Genomic DNA, 21,550 nt, shown 5'->3' on the forward strand with positions numbered 1-21,550 from the left:
CTGTCATCTGATGATTGGAGAAGGCAATGGCACCCCATTCCAGTACTCTTGCCTGGAAAGTCCCATGAACGAAGGAGCCTGGTGGGCTGCAGTCCATGGGGTTGCTAGGAGTCGGACACGACTGAGCGACTTCACTTTCACTTTTCACTTTCATGCCTTGAAGGAGGAAATGGCAACCACTCCAGTGTTCTTGCCTGGAGAATCCCAGGGACGGGGGAGCCCGGTGGACTGCCATCTATGGGGTCGCACAGAGTCGGACACGACTGAAGCAACTTAGCAGCAGCAGCATCTGATGATTGCTATGGACCAGAAATCTCATTTAGTGTCCCAAGATCCCTGGGAGATGAGGGTATTATCAGTATCCCTTCTTTTCAGAGAAGAAAACTGAGTATCAGAGAGATTTATGTCCAAGGTCACTTAGCTAGTGAGAGATTTTGTTACTTCCCCCTGGAAAATCATATACATGAGTCCGTCCTCCAGTGCATATGGGAAATATGGACCCCTGTGGCCGAAGTCCAGCAAAAACAAAATCAAAGGGCATCTGGTTGGATGATGGAAGCTGAAGGAGCTTGAGTGTCATGCCCTTGACTTTGATCCACATCAGAGCCTATGAGTCACCCATCTTCTCCACCTATCAGAGCTTAGCCCCTCTGGGTTTTGCTGGCTTGCCTTCAGTGAGTACCACATTGACTGGCACTAAGAAAACAAGACTCTAGGGCACCATGGCTAAACGTGGGTTCTTTAGTCAGATGCCCAGATGTGAAGCCCAGCTCTAGCACTTACTGGCCATAGGACCACAAGCTAAACATGCCTTTAGCCCCAGTTCTCTTATGTACAGGATAAGCAAGTTTCTTGGTCTGTGAAAGAAAATGCAAGCCTTTAGATTGTATTTTACTTTAAAGAAATATTTATATTTAACCCAAATAGCATTCCTTTATAAGCATACTCTTATTTTAGAGGCATAGTTAAAATGCATTAGGTCACGATTGTGGACATTCATTTAATATGTGAGACATGAGGAGTTTTAGAGCTGTAAACTAGTTCTCTTACAGAAGTGGCAGTACTTACTGAAATGAATCCAGTAGAAGTCTTGGAAATCTAAAGTCAGCTCTGGCTGTATTCTCTATTGGACCTTGCCCCTGCCCACACTGAGCTTAGTCTAGTTGAAGAAATGAGATGAGTGTCTCCAAGGTAGACCCTGAACAGTGTGTGCTCAGTACCTCATGAGTGCTGTAGCCATCTTACAAGTATTTGTTGAGCACCTGCACTGTGCCAGATGATGAAGATATGACACAGAGCAAGACTTGTTCCTAGCCAGGAGTGCAGCAGATGCGACTGCAGTCAGCGAGCTGAGGACCCAGGCTCAGCTGTTCAAAGGAGACCATGTTCTTTCTTTCCACAAACACAGAGAATGAGCATCTGTAAGGTACTGGAAGCACTATTGTCATACTATATATGTATATTTAGAAGGGTGGCCGAGCTCAGATCCCCCAGCTACAATAGAGGAATTCCTTCTTGAGCCTAGTCCAGCAAGATGTAAGAAGTAAAGTAGCAGATGAAGTTTTGTTACTGTACTTGACAAGTAAATAGGGTCAGCACAAAGTTTGGACGGGATATAAAATTGGCCCAAGCTTTTGAGGTTCATTGTTCATAACAGCTTGCCATTCTTTGTTTTGGGATTATTGGTCTGAATAAGTCTATGCTATACTATGTGTGTGTGCTTGGCACAGTTGCAGAAGTTGCAACATAGATCTTCTTTGGCTTCAAAGGTCTTATAAAATGATGGGCATGAGAAAGAGGTGAAACATGAGTCTTCACAGCATTCTAGTAAAAATTCGAATGATGAAAGCTGTCCACGGGCAGTGTTCATTGCCATGGGAGTGTGTCAGACAATGATGGCTGATTTGGAAATAAGTAATACTCTTTCTGTTGCAGCTTTCATGGAATTCTTGATAGAGGAAAAAGAGATTTGAGCTGAAACTAGAGAGTATAGATAATAAATAAATAATTCTCTTCTCCTTATTGAGTCATATAATTGTTCCTTTAAATTACATATATTACATAGAAATATAGACATTTTTAAATAGAGTTCAAATGACTAAGAACTAAGCATCTCTAAGAATGTCAAAGGGAAGTGCCTGTTAACTGCAGTACCAGCAGATGAGAGTTGTTCAGTGACAGGCGAGATGGTGCTGAGAGGTTGCTGAGGGCATGGTCTTGGATTTCAGACAGCCCAGAGCCGCCTTCTGATGTGTCAGTCACAGTCCTGTTCTGCAAGCCTGTTTTATCTACTTGGCAGCCTCCACAGCGCCCCTCAAAAGATCCCAAAAATGTTGCAGATGGAAAATGGATATTCTGTAAAACCTAATATAACACATATGTAACAAAAGCTACATTGTAATTTGTAATCTGCTGCTGCTGCTAAGTCGCTTCAGTTGTGTCCGACTCTGTGCGACGCCATAAATGGCAGCCCACCAGGCTCCCCTGTCCCTGGGATTCTCAAGGCAAGAACACTGGAGTGGGTTACCATTTCCTTCTGCAATGCATGAAAGTGAAAAGTGAAAGTGAAGTCGCTCAGTCATGTCCGACCCTCAGTGACCCCATGGATTGCAGCCTTCCAGGCTCCTCCGTCCATGGGATTTTCCAGGCAAGAGTACTGGAGTGGGGTGCCAATCCCATTCTTATTCAGTCACTGCATTAGTCAGAGTTCTTTAGAGAAACAGAACCAATAAGGTCTGTTTAGAGAAAGAGACTTATTGTAAGAAACCAGCTCACACTTACAGAGGTTGAGAAGTCCCACAGCCAGTGCCTGTTAAATGGGAGACTTGAGGAAGGCCAGTGGTGTGGTTTAGTCTGAGTCTAAATGCCTGAATACTAGGGGTGTCAGTGGTGTCAATTCCAGTCTAGGTCTGAAGGTCTAAGAACCAGGATCACTGAGAGCAGATCAATGTTCCCGCTCATAGGGTCAGGCAGGAAGGGCTGAACACTTCTGCTTCCACTTTGTTGTATTCGGACCCTCATCTGATAGGATGATGCCTAGCCATATTGGAGAGGGCAGACTCTTTACTCAGCCCATGTATCCAAATGCTACTCCTAATCACATCTGGAAATTCCCTCACAGACACATCCAGAAATAATGTTTAGTCAAATATCTGGACATCTTTGATCTGGTCAAGCTGACACATAAAATTAAACATCACAGTTATTAAGAACACAGTAAAGCTTCAATCACAGGAGCAAAATAAATAATACATACATAATAAAACTGAACATTCTTATGAAAATTTATACTGAAAATTGAATTTAATGGGGCTGTGGGTACATTTTGATATATTTAAAATGATGTGATTTGGGATCTTAGAAAGTAAAAGTGTCTATAGACAGTGAAAGATCTTCAGTGTCCCCACATGAAGTGCCCCTATGCCACTTGGAACTGTCAATTTCATGGTCTTGTTGTACTGAATAAATTATATATATATATGACATTATCTAGCAATGTGGTAGTTACTCAAAAATGTTAGCTGAGGATGATAGTTATTATTCACAGAATAATGTTATTAATCTCATTAATAATAATATTCACCAGAATATTCTTTTAATGACCATATATAGTATTATGGAATAAAAAAATTTTCTCATTTTGCTTGTGGTCTGTTACACCTATCAAATAAATGTTTCCATAGTTGCTACAAAAGCCAGGAAATCAATTCATTGTCATAGACTCATTAGTATGTGTCAGAATAAACCTGGATTTCGAATAATGCTGGTTAATGGAGGATTTGTACACATTATAACAGTGCAAGAGGATTCCTGAAATTCACGCATGAATGCAAGATATTATTCCACCCCTTCTTACAGTATCAAAGAAGTACACTGAACATATAAAAGTAAACACCTTTACTTCAGAGTACAGGATACTGCCTAAGTTTAATTGAAAAATAAATATCCAGTGCAATTGTCTGTGATAAACTGAGGCTTAAATGATTTGAAGACACTTTGAGAGTGGACAAATCAGATAATCACAATCTTTATGGCTGGAAAGATTCAACTGGTGTTGACAAATTGTAAAGATAAAAGCTTATGGCAAAATCAAGAGCTAAATGTCTAGATTGGGTTGGGAATCAATATTAATACTCAAATTGTAAAAGTGCTGAACTTTCAATGATCTCTCATAGTGTTCTTTTTTGTTTAAGATTTCAAGATAATAGTGTAGAACTTGATTTGCTGAAAAATATTGGCTTAATTTTCATTAGGCAAATTCCTTATAGTCTTACAGTATTCTCCACCATCTAACCCACTGCTTAGTTGTTATATGTGTTATGTGATTTGTGCCCTGTGCTGCAGTAACAGAGTTCCAGTTGCTGGTTTTCAAAACACTTTCAGCTGGACAACTGTTAATATTTTATGAGAGACAAGATTCAGACTATGCCATTTCTAGGCATGTTTTTTTTTAAGTCGACATGGTATTTGCCTCATGACCTTACTCTGATCTCAGCAAGAACACATTCAAAAGAAGTTACTAGTTTTTTCAAAGACTGCTTGCATGAGTTGATTCAATGCTCTCCTAGCACAGAGACATGCCCTAGAGCCAGTGGCAGATACGTGTGTATTGGTTTGTATAAAGGATTCACCACATTTAACTCCATTCATTGTGCTGACCCATCCAACACTCCAACCTCTGTTTGCTTTTTTCTTTTGTTTGCAGGAGCAGAGGGCACAGTGTTCCCTAAATCTATAGAGACACCTAATGTCAGGGCAGATCCCTTCAAGGAACTAAGGTAAACTTATGACTACGGTTTGCATTGATTAAGTGGCTATTTGCTGTCTCTTTACAACTGATTGATGATCCATTTTAAATACCTATGATGTCATAGTGTCATGAGTATATAAACTGGGAGAGGTTATAAAGGATGTGAAGATAAGTTACAACCAAGAGAAAATTTTTTCTGAGTACTAAAAGTTGAGAGTTTGGAGGAAGAGGTTGCCAGTCTTGTAATAAGATTTAAGATTCATTCATTCGCAATGCTTATTTCATGATGTATTTTGTGATATGATAATCCTCTCATATTAGAGAACTAGTCAGTAATTGGTGCTAATCAGCCCAAAGAAGTGTGGTGTTTAAAAGAAGCTGAATAGTAAATACAATACTTTATATATATATATATATTTTATATATATATATATAAAAAACACAAGCTATTTTCTGGAATGATTTGGCGCTAGGACTGGGTTCTGTGGATATTCCATATACTGGTGTTGATCAAATATCCATAAACATGCTGCTTTTAGCAGAAAAGGGCTCTGCAGAGCCATGTACTTATGGCAAACAACTATGGAAAACGAAAAGAACGATAGACATACAGATGGACAAAGAGAGAGAGAGAGCTATAACCTAAAAACCATTCCTACCACCCAAGAGCTACCCCCAGCCCTCCTAAAGAAACTCGTATAAAATGGTATGATGATACAAATATAACTTTAAGTTTCACTGTGGGCTCAGGTTGTTGTTTAGTCACAAAGTTGTGTCTGACTCTTTGTGACCTCATGGACTGTGGCATGCCAGGCTCCTCTGTCCTCCTCTAACTCCCACAGTTTGCCAAGATTCATGTCCATTGAGTCAGTGCTGCTATCTCACCATATAATCCTCTGCTGCCCCTTTTTCCTTTTATCTTCAACCTTTTCCATTATCAGGGTCTTTTCCAATGAGTCAGCTTTTCGCATCAGGTGGCCGAAGTATTGGAGCTTCCGCTTCAGCAACAGTCCTTCCAATGAGTATTGAGGGTAGATTTTCTTTAGGATTGACTAGTTTGATCTCTTTGCTGTCAAAGGGACTCTCAAAAGTCTTCTCCAGCCCCATGGACTTATAGCCATGAAGAATTCAGTGAATATCAGCTTTCTTCATTTCTCATATTTCTTTTAATTAAGACCAGTCATAAATCACCATAAAGAGCCCTGAATAATTCTCTCATAAAGACATCAACTATAAGCAAATATACTGTGTTGCACAAGTCACATCTTCTCTTTGACAACCAATCCCAAGATCTCTATTTTGCTAAAACAGCAGCAACCGCATTGGAGCAGGTGTTTCCTGAAACAGAAATACATCCTCAGTAAGTGGAGAATATATCACCTCATTACAAAACCGTAGCATTCTTGCCAAGCCTGTGAGTCTTTATGAATATAGGGAAATAAATCAGGCCAATGAAAGAGGATAATTAGTGGGGAGTAAGAACCTTTTCTTAGCAAAATCTCGTGTACTATGGGCTGTATTTTTTAAATTACACACCACACTGCAACGTTTTACGTTTTACTGGAATAACTTTTCAGCAGGGCTTCTAGAGGCCAGAAGTTGCCTGACTCTGTGTTGATGAGATCCTGTGTTTCATGTTAATGTGCTAAAGCTAGAATCTTTTAAGCAAATGCACCCCCAAAACCTGCATTTTAGAACTCTGAGGGAGCTCATTCTCTGAAAATGCACAGAATCCTTGTGGCTATAATGTAAGAACTCTTTCAACCAAACTAATGGGTGGCCCAGTTCCCTTTTTTTCGCAGTCCTCTTTAGGAGCGGGGAGTTTTATTTGAGGAGGGTGTTGGAATTTTTGTCTGTCTTTTTTTTTGCACAACTAGTGACTAATTTGCAGTGATCAGCCAAAGATAAGTGCTGTCTAAAAGAAGCTGAACTCTAAATATCATACAGACTTTTTCTATGCAACAAACTATTACTGGAAGACTTAGGAAATAGGGATTTAGGCTAATTTTGCTTTAAACAGGAAAATAAACCTTCTATAGTTAAAAACAAACACAATCATACCAAACAACTAAAAGACAACTATATCTGAGCATCAGCCCACTGTAGAGATCCATATCCTGAAGACCTGAGGACAGAGTGTTTGCTCCTACGAAGATGTGGATGCACTTCCTGTCCTCTGCACACAACCTCTGGAAACCTTGACATTTGACTTAAAAAATTAAACCTCTAAAATTTACAAGTAAACATAAGTTTAGTGCAATGAAATAAAAATTTTCAGGACATTGTTGCTTTTCATCATTTATTCTAAAATGATAAGCATATTCTATAGTGGCTAGAAATAACATTTTGTTACAGGAAGCATAAAAAGACTTCTTTACTATGTATCCCTAAAACTGGTCTTTTTTTTGCCTCTGTTTAGGTTGTGTTGATGCGAAATAGCTTGAACTGAATCAGGAGGCTAGAATGTGATCACTTGGCCCCTCTGTTCTTCTGGAAGTTTTTTATTACTTTTTTTTTTAATGACACTTTGTGGCAGAACCTCTGACCAATTGAAAGAATAATCAGATAGATTAGCCCAGACCAGTGTGTCTGTGAATGTTTCACATTTTCCATCTAATGGTGCTGCATTTTTACTCCCAGTTATTGACTGGTATTGACTTTGGATGTTGAGTAAATAGGTAATAAACTGGCTAACTAAGTCTTCTGACCTCTGGCTTTAAAGTTGGGTCAGTTTTACTGACCTAACACTGGTGTGTTTTCTGGTTATAGAAAAGTAGAGTGATCTAAGGGAGTTCCCTGGACTTGTACCAGCAGGTCACACTGTGAACTGTTCAGGTGAAGCAGAAACAGTCACTCCTTAGTGGCAGCTGGATAGAGGGGAAAGAGCCCTGAGCTGAGAGTCAGGTACCTACTGCGAGCCTGCAGTGTGGCCTTGAGCTAATTTTAGAACTCTGCTGTCCCTAAAAAGCTAGGTTACTTCTTGCTTCAAATGTCTAATCTCTTTACATTATTTTTCATTTTTTTAATAAATAGCTTTAAATTTAAAGAAGAGTTGCAAAATTCATGGAAATGATTCAATTCTCATGCACCCTTCACCTGATAGTCCTCTAATGATAACATCTAACATACTCATGATAAATTTATCACAATTATGAAATTAATATTGTTACCTTGTTCAGTTACTAAATCATGCCTGACTCTTTGTGACCTCATGGACTGCAGCACACCAGGCTTCTCTGTCCTTCACTATATCCTGGAGTTTGCTCAAACTCATGTCCATTGAGTCGGTGATGCCATCCAACCATCTCATCCTCTATCGCCCCCTTCTCCTCCTGCCCTCAATCTTTCCCAGCCTCAGGGTCTTTTCCAATGAGTAGCCAAAGTATTGGAGCTTCAGCATCAGTCGTTCCAATGAATATTTAGAGTTGATTTCCTTTAGGATTGACTGGTTTTATCTCCTTGCAGTTCAAAGAACTCGCAAGAGTCTTCTGCACCATAGTTCGAAAGCATCAGTTCTTCAGTGCTCAGCTTTCTTTATGGACCAACTCTCACATATGAACATGACTACTAGAAAAACTATAGCTTTGACTAAAGGGACTTTGTGGGCACAGTGATGTCTCTGCTTTTTAATATACTATCTACATTTGTCATAGCTTTTTTTCCAATGAGCTAGTGTCTTTTCATTTCATGGTTGCAATCATCATGCACAGTGATTTTGGAGCCCAAGAAAATTAAATCTGCCACTGTTTGTATTTTTTCCCTCCATCTATTTGCCGCAAAGTGATCGGATCAGATGCCATGATCTTAGTTTTATGATATTGAGTTTTAAACCAGCTTTTTTACTTCCTCTATCACCTTCATCAAGAGGCTCTTTAGTTCCTCTTTGCTTTCTGCCATTTGGGTAGTAGTATCTGCATATCTGAGGTTATTGATATTTCTCCTGGCAATCTTGATTCCAGCTTGTGATTCATCAAGTCTGGCATTTTGCACGATGTACTCTGCATATAAATTAAATAATCAGAGTGACAGCATACAGCCTTAATGTACTCCTTTCCCAATTTTGAACCAGTTCGTTGTTCCATGTCCAGTTCTAACTGTTGGTTCTTAACCTGCATACAGGTTTCTCAGGAGCCAGGTAATCTGGTCTAGTATTCCCTTCTCTTTAAGAATTTTCCACAGTTTCTTGTGATCCACACAATCAAAGATTTTAGCATAGTCACAGAAGCAGAAGTAGATGTTTTTTTCTGAAATTCTCTTGCTTTTTCTATGAGCCTACAGACATTGGCAGTTTGATCTCTAGTTTCTATGCCTTTTCTAAATCTGACTTGTACATCTGGAAGTTCTCGATTCACATACTGATGAAGCCTAGCTTGAACTATTTTGAGCATTATCTTGCTAACATGTGAAATGAGTGCAATTGTGTGGTAGTTTGAACATTATTTGTCATTGCCTTTCTTTGGGATTGGAATGAAAACTGACTTTTTCCAGTCCTGTGGCCACTGATGAGTTTTCCAAATTTGCTGGCATATTGAGTGCAGCACTTTCACAGCATCATCTTTCAGGATTTGGAATAGCTAGAATCCCATCAACTCCACTAGCTATGTTTGTAGTACTGCTTCCTAAGGCCCCTTGACTTCACACTCGAGGATGTCTGGCTCTAGGTGAGTGATCACACCATCATGGTCATCCTGATATTAGGACTTTTTTGAACAGTTCTGTGTATTATTCTTGACACTTCTTCTTAAATCTCTTCTTCTTCTGTTAGGTCCTTGCCACTTCTGTCCTTTACTGTACTCATCTTTGCATGAAATGTTCCCTTGGTATCTCCAATTTTCTTTAAGAGATCTCTAGACTTTCCCATTCTATTGTTTTCCTCCATTTCTTTGCATTGTTCAGTTAAGAAGGCTCTTTGTCTCTTCTTGCTATTTTTTGAAACTCTATATTCACTTATGTATATCTTTCCGTTTCTCCTTTGCCTTTAGCATCTCTTCTTTTCTCATCTGTTCGTAAGGCCTCTTCAGAAAACTATTTTTCCTTCTTGCATTTCTTTTTCTTGGGGATGCTTTTGATCACCACCTCCTGTACAGTGTTACAAATCTCTGTCCATAGTTTTCAGGCGCTCCGTCTCTCCGATCTAATCCCTTGAATCTATTTGTCATTTCCACTGTATAATCACAAGGGATTTGATTTACATCATACATGAATGGCCCAGAGGTTTTCTCTACTTTCTTCAATTTGAGTCTGAATTTTGCAATTAGAAGCAATAAGAAGTTCATGATCAAGAAATTAACATTGTATGCATATAATCTTATTTTATATAAGATTTGTTTAAAAGGATGCAGTCACCTGAATGTCTTATAGATTGAGAAATACACACAAAGGATTTTAACAGAAAATTTGTTTGTGGGAATGTGAGTTAGTGCATCCTTAGAACTCCCACTGCAGTTCAATTGAAATGTTTCTAATAAGAATTTTTGTTCTCTTCTTTAAAAATAACATTCTATGCCCAGATTTTCTTGGTCTTGTTAATGGGAAACAAACTGAATTAAAAGGTCACAGTTTTATTTATACTTAGATTGACTTCTCAGATAAACAAGTAAAACTGAAATATCCATCCAGTGTTTCCCAGCTCCCCAGCCAATCAAACATGAAAAAAAAAAAAATCTAACTATTTTAGATACCTTTTCTGTTGGGATAATGTTTGTTTCCTCAGACCCCTTTCTTGGCTGTTGGAGAGTTTTTGTTTTATTTTGTTTGGTCTATTGTTTGTTTGTTTGCTTGTTTGTAAATAAGAGGCAGATTTTAGGCCTCTGACATTTCTTCCGATAAGCTCTCAACTCTCAGCTACAGGAATGGGAGCTTCCTCCCTGCTAGAGTTTTTCACTGCTTTTCTTTCCATACTTACTGTGGGACTTTTCTTCTGTGGAGCACAGGCTCTAGGCACACAGGCTTTAGTGGCTGTGACCTGCGGGCTCATAGTGGGGGCTTAGTAGCTGTGGCACCAGACTCAGTTGCTCCGCAGCGTGTGGAATCTTCTCGGACCAGGGATCAAACCTGAGTCCCCTGCATTGGCAGGCAGATACCTATCCACTGTCCCACCAGAGAAGTCTGCCCATTTTCTGATGGGGATTTCTTTTTTATATAGAACTATATGTGTGCTGTATATTTTGGACATGAATCCCTTGTTGGTCACTTTGTTTGCAAATATTTTCTCCCATTCTGTGGGTTGTCTTTTTAGTTTGTTCATACCAAATGTTTTTTTTAACACTTTATTAAGAGTCAAGGCATGTGCTAAATACTCTGAATGTAGAGCTAAATGCATACTCAAATAATTTATAGTTAAGGAAATAAAATGGAAAGGAACTTCAAATTACTAGGTAATAAGATCTGGGGTAGGTATATGAACCAAATCAGAGGAAACACAGAGAATGACAAAACCTACCTAAATGAGTTAAATAAGCTTCACAAAGGAAATAACATTTTAGTTTCCAGAATAAAAAAAAAGCAGAAATACATCTCAAAAATCAAAAAGTGTGGTTCTCTACAGCCTTTTAATATAGGGGAAAGTATCCCAACCTATTTCTCTAGCTCCCAAGAATGTTACTGTGTTATTTACAAACATAAGGGACTGTAATTTCCTTATAATACTATGTTCTTTAAAAAATTGCATGAATGCAGTTTCAAATATGGTCACAAAAGACTGAAAATTTTACAAGCTTCAACAGTATTTAATTGAATTCAGAAATGAAAGTTTCAGTGACAGCAAACCCATTTTACAGTCCCAAGTATGGTAGTGTTTTGTTACTGTTTATTTTTTTCCATGATATTACCAGAATTTTAATGATAAAACTGAAAAATTATAAAATACATCTATGGCTCCAAATAATGCACTTAACCAAAGTGAAACTGAAAGTCCCTCAGTCAAGTCCGACTCTTTGAGACCCCATGGACCATACAGTTCATGGAATTCTCCTGGCCAGGATACTGGAGTGGGTAGCCTTTTCCTTCTCCAGGGGATCTTCCCAACCCAGGGATCAAACCCAGGTCTCCTGCATTGCAGGTGGATTCTTTACCAGCTGAGCCATAAGGGAAGCCACTTTTTTTTTTTTTCTTTTTAACCAGGTAAGTACTAAATCTGACTCCTTTGGAAATGTGTGAATTTAAAGTTTGTGTGTCTCATTGGGAAACAAGGATTAGCAAAGCTTCCACAAGTTGACAAAAATGAACTGATTTTTCTTTAATTGTATTTTTAAATGTCTATAGCCAGCTAAGTGTTTATTGGCTCTCAGTGGTTTATAAATTTAAGTGACAAGAACAGTCTGTCAGAGCTTTAGGGTTCATTTAATTAGAGGCTTGGCAATCCTCTTCCCTTCTTTGTCCTCTTCAAAATTCACAATACCAAAAATAATTGGTCAACAGTCTGATTTAAAAAAATATATACACACACAGGTAAAGGGAAAGAAACACACTGAGACAAAGACAGAAATGCAAAGAAAGAGCTGGAGGGAGTGGGGAGTGGAGCAAAGAGGTAAGAAGCTGTGTATTGAGCTTTCAGCTGTGGTGCATGGTCAATGAGGGAATACCATTGTGGAGGAAATTTATATATTTTTTCCTTTATACATTTTGCAGACATGTTCTGTAATTTTCTTTATTTCTTATTCCCTCTCTTGTACCCCCTAACTTCATATACTTAGACTAATTTTTATAGTTCTGTTTTGCATGTATTAGATTTAGAATTATTCGATCATATAGCACAAATATTGAAGTGAATCAAAAAAGAAATGAAAAAAATATAATAGACCAGATAATAGCATAGTTACTTATTCCAGGGCCGTACAATATAGAATAAGGATGAAATAGTGTCCCTGTTGGTCAAGAACCTGTGCTTTTTCTTTTTTCAACTTTTTATTTTGTTTTGGAGGATAGCCAATTAGCAGTGTTGTGATAGTTTCTGGTGGACAGCAAAGGAACTCAGCCATACATATACATGTATCCATTCTCCCCCAAAATCCCCTCCCATCCAGGCTGCCACATAACACTGAGCAGAGGTCTCTGTGCTATACAATAGGTCCTTGTTGGTTATCCATTTTAAATATAGCAATGTGTACACATCCATCCCACACTCCCTATCCTTTCCCCTGAAGAGCTTATGCTTTGAATTTGGCCCCTATGTTTGTCTGCTTTGTGGCAGACTTGCTTGGACAAGTGTCTTGAGTTCTCCTAGCCCCAGTTCCTCCAATGGAGGAAAAGTTCAGTGAATACTATTTTAATACATGTTAGCTATTTGGAGAACCCTCAAGAAGCTCTCTCTCATAGGGGTGCAAGAACTCAGATGGAAGTTTCCAGAGTTTAATATTTCTTCAACCCATAAAAAGTTTCCATCAAGTCATGGTAACCAGTAATTATTTCTCAAAGACAAAAGCAAAAAACTATTGAGTATTTCCATCTACTATTAACTGCATTTTATATAAGAAAAGGATGTAAGAAGACAGAATAAAAGACAGTCTCATAATTGAATACAGGACAATCTCAATTAACTATATTAACATGTCATTGTATTTTCTCCATTTTGCCAAAAATGCTTGTGACTACCTCACAACTCTTCTCTTCACACATTTCATAGTACATGCCAAGAAAAATAAGATCTGAGAGCCACAGGCCAGGGCTTAATGAGGTACACTTGACTTTAATACTGTCTGGTTTAAAATCATAAAACTAATACAGCTTGTGCATCTTCAAGACGAGTCAGTATATATATATATATATATATATGTCCCTTTTCTTCCTCACTTTCTCTTCCTCCTATATTCCAACATCCAATCATTATTCTAGTTTGTTCCTATTAGTACTAGAGTTTTAATTCTTCTGTATATATTTCCCTTTTCCTCCTTATGCCCAGTCTTTCTCCAGTTACCCTTTTCACCATGTTTCTCCTAGAATACGTAAGGAGAACAACAAGAGGTAAAGGATAGGAGATATTTAAGGTATCTTCACCTTTCCTTTTGCCTTGTTTATCAACAGTTTCATTTCTGTGATAAATAGTCCGTCTTAAAGATATTAAACCCATGAGTCTGTGTTCATCTGCTCGCTACATTATGATTCTATCATTAGAGGCCAGAGAATGATAGATGGCAGATGACATCACAGGGTAAACTGAGGCTCAGACATAGATGAGTCCCATTCAGACAGGAAGAAGATGAGGAAAGTTCATCTCTTCTGGTCTTTGGTGAATTGTGGGAAGAAGATAGGAAATGTACAAAAAGCAGGTGGTGAAATATGTGTCCTGATGACCTTTCTTTCGTGAGTCAAGGAGGGAAGAAACCAAGTAGGGTTTATGGAAAGTCAAGGCAATGGCACCCCACTCCAGTACTCTTGCCTGGAAAATGCCATGGATGGAGGAGCCTGGTGGGCTACAGTCCATGGGGTCTCTGAGGGTCAGACACAACTGAGCAACTTCACTTTCACTTTTCACTTTCATGCATTGGAGAAAGAAATGGCAACCCACTCCAGTGTTCTTGCCTGGTGAATCTCAGGGACGGGGGAGCCTGGTGGGCTGCCGTCTATGGGGTCACGCAGAGCCGGACATGACTGAAGTGACTTAGCAGTAGCAGCATGGAAAGTCAAAACCAGAGGGTCATTGTGCATTTTCATTTGGGGTTCCAGGAAGAAACCAACTTGTAAGGCGATCCCATAACCCACTGGAAAGAGATGAAAAGGGGACCTAGGTCAGCAATCTGGAATCTCATTTAGTTCCAGGGGTGGTAGGTGGGGGAAAGGCAGTTTGTAGAAGTGTTTATGTAGTGTTGTGTCAAGGAATGCATTTGGCTAACTGATGATGTGAGCTGGCTGGTCCTGGGGAGCATCACTGCATGGGGCTGAGAGCACCAAAGAAGACATTCCAGTTTGGCACAATGGGATACCTGCCCAGATCTCAGGGTCTACTAGTACCATTCAATCCTGGTTCAGTGGGTCCTGTGGGAGCCCAGAGAGAGTTTATCCAGGGAGGACTCAGGCATGAAGTTCTAGCCTGTTGCAGATCAAAGCAACATCTCCTAGAATCTCAACTTGCTCTGTTCCTGTCACCACATGCTCACATAAGCCCACTTCTGCCATATCCATAATGGTATATGAAGGAGGGAGAACAAAATTTAGACTGATTATTTATCCTAATGAGAAAGTTGAAACTTCTCGTTTACAGAGAGGACGCCAGAATAGAGTAATTTTTTCCTCAACAATCCAAAAGGATAAGATTAAGAGAAAAATTAAGTCAGGTAAGAACAATAAAGAAATGCCTTTTGTTTTCATGGATGAGCATGGTTTTTTACATTGGCCAGCTTGCAATACTTGCTTTCTGGGTAGCTCAAACGGTAAAGAATCTGCCTGCAATGTGGAAGACCTAGGTTCAATCCCTGAGTCTGGAAGATAGATCCCTTGGAGAAAGGAATGGCAACCCACTCCAGTATTCTTGCCTGGAGAATCCCATGGACAGAGGAGCCTGGCAGGCTATAGTCCATGGGGTCACAGAGTTGGTTATGACTAAGAGACTAACATTTTCACTTTCAGCTTGCAATACAGGGTATCATGCCAGTCACAAAGTAGCTACATGACTTTACCAAACTTCCCAGGCTATAAGTCTTCCTCTGTGTCTTGTAGGGACCACTAGATATGAGCAAAAGCATCTTTATCTGCAAGTTTTGAGTGAGCGTTGATTAGAATTATGATCTAGATCTGATGCTCTCAACGTGCTTGCCAAGACTGGTCCTGGATTTTTAATCCTTTTAAGTCCATAAGATATGAGGGGAAAAGCCTTAATAACCAAAACATGTCACAAGACTTTCTCTCAAAATCATTACTGGACTGTCTACGAAAGCTAGAGTCATCAGTCTTGTGCAGTGAGGCATCTGATCATCCTATAATGGCCAGCCCATTTTTGTCTGAATTTGAGAGGCAGTGTGACATATTATCATTATCTAAGACAAGTGTGTTTCTTTAAAAATTCAAATTCTATCCTTTAACTTTTTAACTTAAGACTATAAAATATGAAAATATGAAAAAAAAAAGTGTTCAAAAGATAAGACCATAACTGGGAGGGGTATATAAATTTGCACTTTTATCCATGTCATCGGGGCAGGCAGGACATCATAAAGTAAGTGCTAAGCTCTCTGCCTTTTAGAGCAGATTGGGCATGTGTATATATCTGCCAAAATTCCTGAGTTGAGGCTCCCTTCTGCCTCAACACAGAGCATCCTGACTTTATGATTGTTTCTATTTTGATTAAAATGTCAGGAGCTGCCATTTATTATGTAAAGTGTGTGCCAGTAGATTGTTCTATTATTCTTGAAAAACACACAATTACTTCTGAATCTCTCTTTCCTTCCCCCCAGTAGTATTGCCCTGCTGGGTGGAAAGACAGAAAATCTTGTTTAATTACACCCTTCATGATCCTGGCTTGAAGCCAGTCTTGTTTTACTCCAATTATAACCTTTTCAAAACAAAGAGTAATGAGAGTTTAGAGGAACAAACTGACAAATAGTTTTTACCTGAAATAAGTTGAGATCTAAGAAGTAAAATAAAGAACAAAAAACTCTAGTCAGTGGATATCGTATGTTTTCTTAATCTAGAATTTTCCATGGTTTGATAGAATATACAGTTGACCATTGAACAATGCAGGGATTAACCTACAGATAACTTATAGTTGGCTCTCCATATCTGCTTATTCAACCAATCACAGACTGTATGATTCTATAGTATTTACTAATGAAAAATATCCACAGATAAGTGAACCCATACAGTTCAAACTTGTGTTGTTCAAGAACCAACATAACATAAATAAAACTAAGACCATCTTAGAAAGAACTAAATAAATTTGCCTGACTTCCTGGCCTTGAATTATGTGCCTAGTTGTGCTAAAGGTCACTCCTTTGTCTGCTGTTCTTCAGTGGCTCCCACTGACTTGAAGATAAGCAAAAACATTCACCCACTACCTTAAAGTGGTTGATCTGGCCCCACATGAAGGGTCTAGCCTCTCACCTTGAATTACACTTGCCCCTCCTTCCAATCCTTTGTTGTGTTTGTTTTTCCCTCTGCAAAGACCTTCACTGCCCCAGGCAAATAAGAATGGTGTCCTGAAAACAGCATCTCTGGTTCCCATAAATATGTGAGCAGCCTCAAGTCACAAGCCTGCTAATCCATGACAACAGACAGGTGGCACTGGAATAGGACTTGTCTGTACTAACAAAGCAATAAAAATTGAGATAGCGAAGGACCCTTATGGACGAGGACCCCTTATGACAACCCTTCCCCCCAGAACTGGTGTTATCAAACACAAGTTTGTGTGCCTGCCACACAGTAAGGCCAGACAAATCAAAACATCAGAGTTTGCAGCAGAGAAGGATTTATTGCAGGGCCAAGCAAGGAGAATCAGTGACTCATGCTCAAAAACCCTGAATTCCTTAATGTTTCGGGAAGAGGTTTTTATAGGCAAAATTTGGGATGAGAGAGGCAGGGTGTGTGACTTTCTTCTGATTGATTGGTGGTGAGGTAACAGAGCAGTGCTCTGTGCTCAGCTCCACTTGGGTTGAGGGCCTTACTTCCTGCAGAAGAAATCAAAGATGTGTTTAGGTGTGTTCCTTCAGGAGGAGCCAGGACCTTGCCCCACTGCTGCACGAGTGTTGGAGGGAGCAGTGTGCCCACAGGGTTCTATTTGGTTTCAGTAACACAACTGAACCAAGAGAATATTGCTTCTTGCATTCACAGTCTATTCAGCTGTTGTCCAGAAGCATGCCTGGACATGCATCCTCTGGCTGGTGGAGACCAGTGGAATATTCTCACTCGTCACAAAGCCAGGCTCTCAAGACATAGAACAGGATGAAAGGAAAACCTTGTACCTATACTTCTCCTTATGACAAGTAAAACAAAAGACAGAGACAAGAAGAAAAGATGACCATATGGGAGGAAGAGAACCAGTGGAAAACAGGAGTTCCCGTAGTAAATCTTTACCAAACTTGCTATACCCAAGGAACTTATTCACACAAATAGTTTCTCCTTCTAATCTACACTGGAAAAGGAAGAGGCAAGACATTTTTACTTTCCTCTCTTGATCTAAAGAACACTGCAAAGCAAAATTCAGGAGAGCTGACTTTGGTAAACATTCTTAGTTTTCTCCTACTTCTGCCAGTTTTCCAGGATCTCATCTGCAGGCTCTAGAACAAGCGTGATATCTCAGAAAGTTCCACCTGGGTTGCCAAAATTGTGGGAAGGGAAAAGTAATTTTCCCTCTATAAGTTCTTGGCTCAGACACCCTGGTGATGAAAGATTAATATGGGGAAAAAAAAAGTTTAATGACATGTGTACTTCCTGTATACATGGGAGGTAGCCAGAAAAACTGAGTAACTCCCTGAAATGGCCCAAGCCAACACCTTAAATATCATCTCTAGCTAAAAACAAAAGGTTTGGATGAGGAGTGCAGGGGAGGCCAGGCATATTATCAGGACAAGCACAGTAAACAAAGGTAAGGTTGTATGCAGATTTGTCATTGCCTTCTGCATTGAAAAGAGTTTCTAGAAATTCAGCCTTCTTTACCTGGTACAGAGAGGGAGACCCCTTACATATTGAGATTTTAGTTACAAATGTAAATGTCTCTTTATAGAAAAGTAACATCTGCTTGGTTTTAAGAGCTTCTCCCTTGTCTGCTGTTTCTTAAAAATCATCAGCCTAAAATAAGCCTTATGCCGAAGGGATGTATTTTGGAGTGGTATGTTCTGCTCCTATTCAGTGCTTTTCTTTATCTTTGTGGATTTGTGCCTTTTTTGGTCCATTTACTGCAGTTTTGTTAGCATTTCTAGAACAAGCAGAGATAGACATATGTGTTGAGTTGGCTGTTGAATCAGAAGCCTCCTCAATTTGCAGGCTACAACCATTCTTCCTTTTCTTGGTTTCCTGGACAGTGTCTTAGAAGCTGTACATGCTAGTCTCTTTTCTTGAAACATTCTTATCTGCTCTTTATGAATCATCCTATTCATTTGCTAACTCTCAGTTTAAACTTCACACACTCTGGCAAAGTCTAGCACACCCCAGGCTTCTACTGGTCTTCCTGTTACAAACTCATATAGCCTCTACTCATCTTTATTTTTGGATGCACTGGCTCAGATATAGTCCGCATTTGCCATTGCCCACAAAGGGGTGTAGGTTAGGTGAATCATCACAAATTCATTCCCTCCAAAACTATGTGCTCAGCCAGCAGAACGATGAGTAACTGCCTCTTTTACATTTGTTTGTAAAGGAGAGCCATCAAAATCTCCTGGAGTCTCTCATTTTGGCCATATGCTTATTTATCCCATGCCTTTCTTTCTTCTGTTCATCCCAAGTCATTTCCAAAGGAGAATAATCTATTCTTTTTTCTTTCACAGTTTCAAAATTTTAGATTTCTGTTTTGCCCAAGGTTCTGCTACAGTCACACTCCAGTAGAACTTTGCTTTAGCGTGACGCCTCCAGCCTGCAATCCCTATTCATTTTCTCAACCATAGTTATCATAATTCATAGAGGAATAAATTCCCCTTTCACCCAGTTCTCTATTTCATGGTTGCTTTCTATTCACAAAGGAAGATGAGTTTCCAGGTCTTTGGATTTTTTTCAAAAACACAACCTGACTCATTAATGATAATTTTCCTTGCCTGGCATCTGAGCTCAGGCACATTCACTCTGGAATAACAAAGCACAGACAAATTTGAAGTCCTTTGACAATCCAAGCACATACCCCTAACCTTGAATAAAAAATAGATGCTAATAAATTCAGGGTCTTAAAGATGTGAATTATAGTCATTTCACACTTCGTGGCAACTTCATGCTGAAGAAATAGCTTAAAACTTAATTACGATGCTTGTCCCTTCATTAAGTGCAGATGACATTCCTCAGATAGATTTTTGCTATGACATCTGAGGAAGGGAGTTGAGAAACTTATTAGTTATTCATGATGGAAAATATTGACTGTGTACTGATTAAAGGAATGAGTTGACACCCTTCTTAACATGATGCATCTGTCTGTTCATTTATGGTTCTCCCTGTGGTCTTCATTGAAAGCTCTTTGGGAAATGAAGAAAATGCCCTTCAGTATTTGAATACAGATGTATGTAAAATGTGCATGATGAGTGAGATTACAATGAAGAGCAGGAGGCACTGGGTTCCTGATTACTCACCCCTGCAGATGACGGGGCTGCTCAGTGAGGACCATCTGTGAGACACACAACCATAATGGAATAAACATGTCCTACTCTTGTTGCTTGAGGAGTATTACAATGCCTTCAATAATTCAGGGATTCATTCCAAAGTTTAAAGTCAGTTCTTAGTTAATGAAGTATAGAGAGTTTTGCTTCATGTCACATCATAATCTCATAGCTTCAGCCAAGTGGGGATTAAGTTAAGTGAACAGGGGAAGGTACAACCCCCTTCCCTCAATATTTGTTGTTGTTCAGTCTCTCTATTGTGTCTGACGCTTAGTGACCCCATGGACTGCACCACACCAGAATTCCTTGTCCGTACCAGGTCCTGGAGTTTGCTCAAACTCATGTCCATTGAGTTGATGATGCAATCTGTCATCCCCTTCTGCTCATGCCTTCAATCTTGCCCAGCACCAGGGTCTTCTCCAATGAGTCAGCTCTGTGCATTAGGTGGCCAAAGTATTGCATCTTCAGCTTCGGCATCAGTCCTTTCAATGAATGTTCAGGACTGATTTCCTTTAGAATAGACTGGTTGGATCTCCTTGCAATCCAAGGGACACTCAAGTGTCCTCTCCATAGTTCAAAAGCATCAATTCTTAAGCACTCAGCTTTTTTATGATCCAACTCTCACATCCATAACTACTGGAAAACCCATAGCTTTGACTATTATACTTTGTCGGCAAAGTAATGTCTCTGCTTTTTAATATGTTGTCTAGGTTGGTCATATCTTTTCTTCCAAGGAACAAGTGTGTTTTATTTTCATGGCTGCAGTCACCATCTGCAGTGATTTTGGAGCCCCCCAAAATTAAGTCTGTCACTGTTTCCACTGTTTCCCCATTGGTTTGCTATGAAGAGATGGGACTGGATGCCATGATCTTAGTTTTTTGAATGTTGAGTTTTAAGCCAACTTTTTCACTCTCCTCTTTCACTTTTATCAAGAGGCTCTTTAGTTCCTCTTCACTGTCTGCCCTAAGAGTGGTGTCATCTACATATCTGAGGTTATTGATATTTCTCCCGGCAATCTTTACTCCAGCTTGTGCTTCATCCAGTGTGGCATTTCGCTTGATGTACTCTGCATATAAGTTAAATAAGCAGGGTGACAATATATAGCCTTGTTGTACATCTTTCCCAATTTTGAAACAGTCTGTTGTTTCATGTCTGCTTCTAACTGTTAGCTTCTTTACCTGCATACAGATTTCTCGGGAGGCAGGTAAGGTGGCCTGGTATTCCCATCACTTTAAGAATTTTCCACAGTTTGTTGTGATCCACACAGTCAAAGGCTTTGGCATAGTTAATAAAGCAGAAGTAGATGTTCTTCTGGAACTCTCTTGCTTTTTCTATGATCCAGTGGATGTTGGCAATTTGATCTCTGGTTCCTCTGTCTTTTCTAAATTCAGCTTGAACATCTAGAATTTCTTGGTTCATGCACTATTGAAGCCTACCTTGGATAATTTTGAGCATTACTTTGCTAGTGTGTGAGATGAGTGCAATTGTGCAGTAGTTTGAACATTCTTTGGCATTGCCTTTCTTTGGGATTGGAATGAAAACTGACCTTTTCCAGTCCTGTGGCCACTGCTGAGTGTTC

General features: G+C 39.4%; 1 protein-coding gene across 1 annotated transcript in view; it reads left to right on the forward strand.

The window, feature by feature from the left end:
- SGCD (sarcoglycan, delta (35kDa dystrophin-associated glycoprotein)) overlaps positions 1–21,550 on the forward strand; it is a 448,681-nt gene that overhangs the window by 326,375 nt on the left and 100,756 nt on the right. Inside the window, exon 6 of the mRNA XM_010829396.1 lies at positions 4,706–4,778. Within this exon, the coding sequence (XP_010827698.1) occupies positions 4,706–4,778 (73 nt within the window). The remainder of the gene's footprint in view (positions 1–4,705; positions 4,779–21,550) is intronic.

The sequence above is a fragment of the Bison bison genome, unplaced genomic scaffold (genome assembly GCF_000754665.1).
Source record: "Bison bison bison isolate TAMUID 2011002044 unplaced genomic scaffold, Bison_UMD1.0 scf7180017864505, whole genome shotgun sequence".
Lineage (NCBI taxonomy): Eukaryota > Metazoa > Chordata > Mammalia > Artiodactyla > Bovidae > Bison > Bison bison.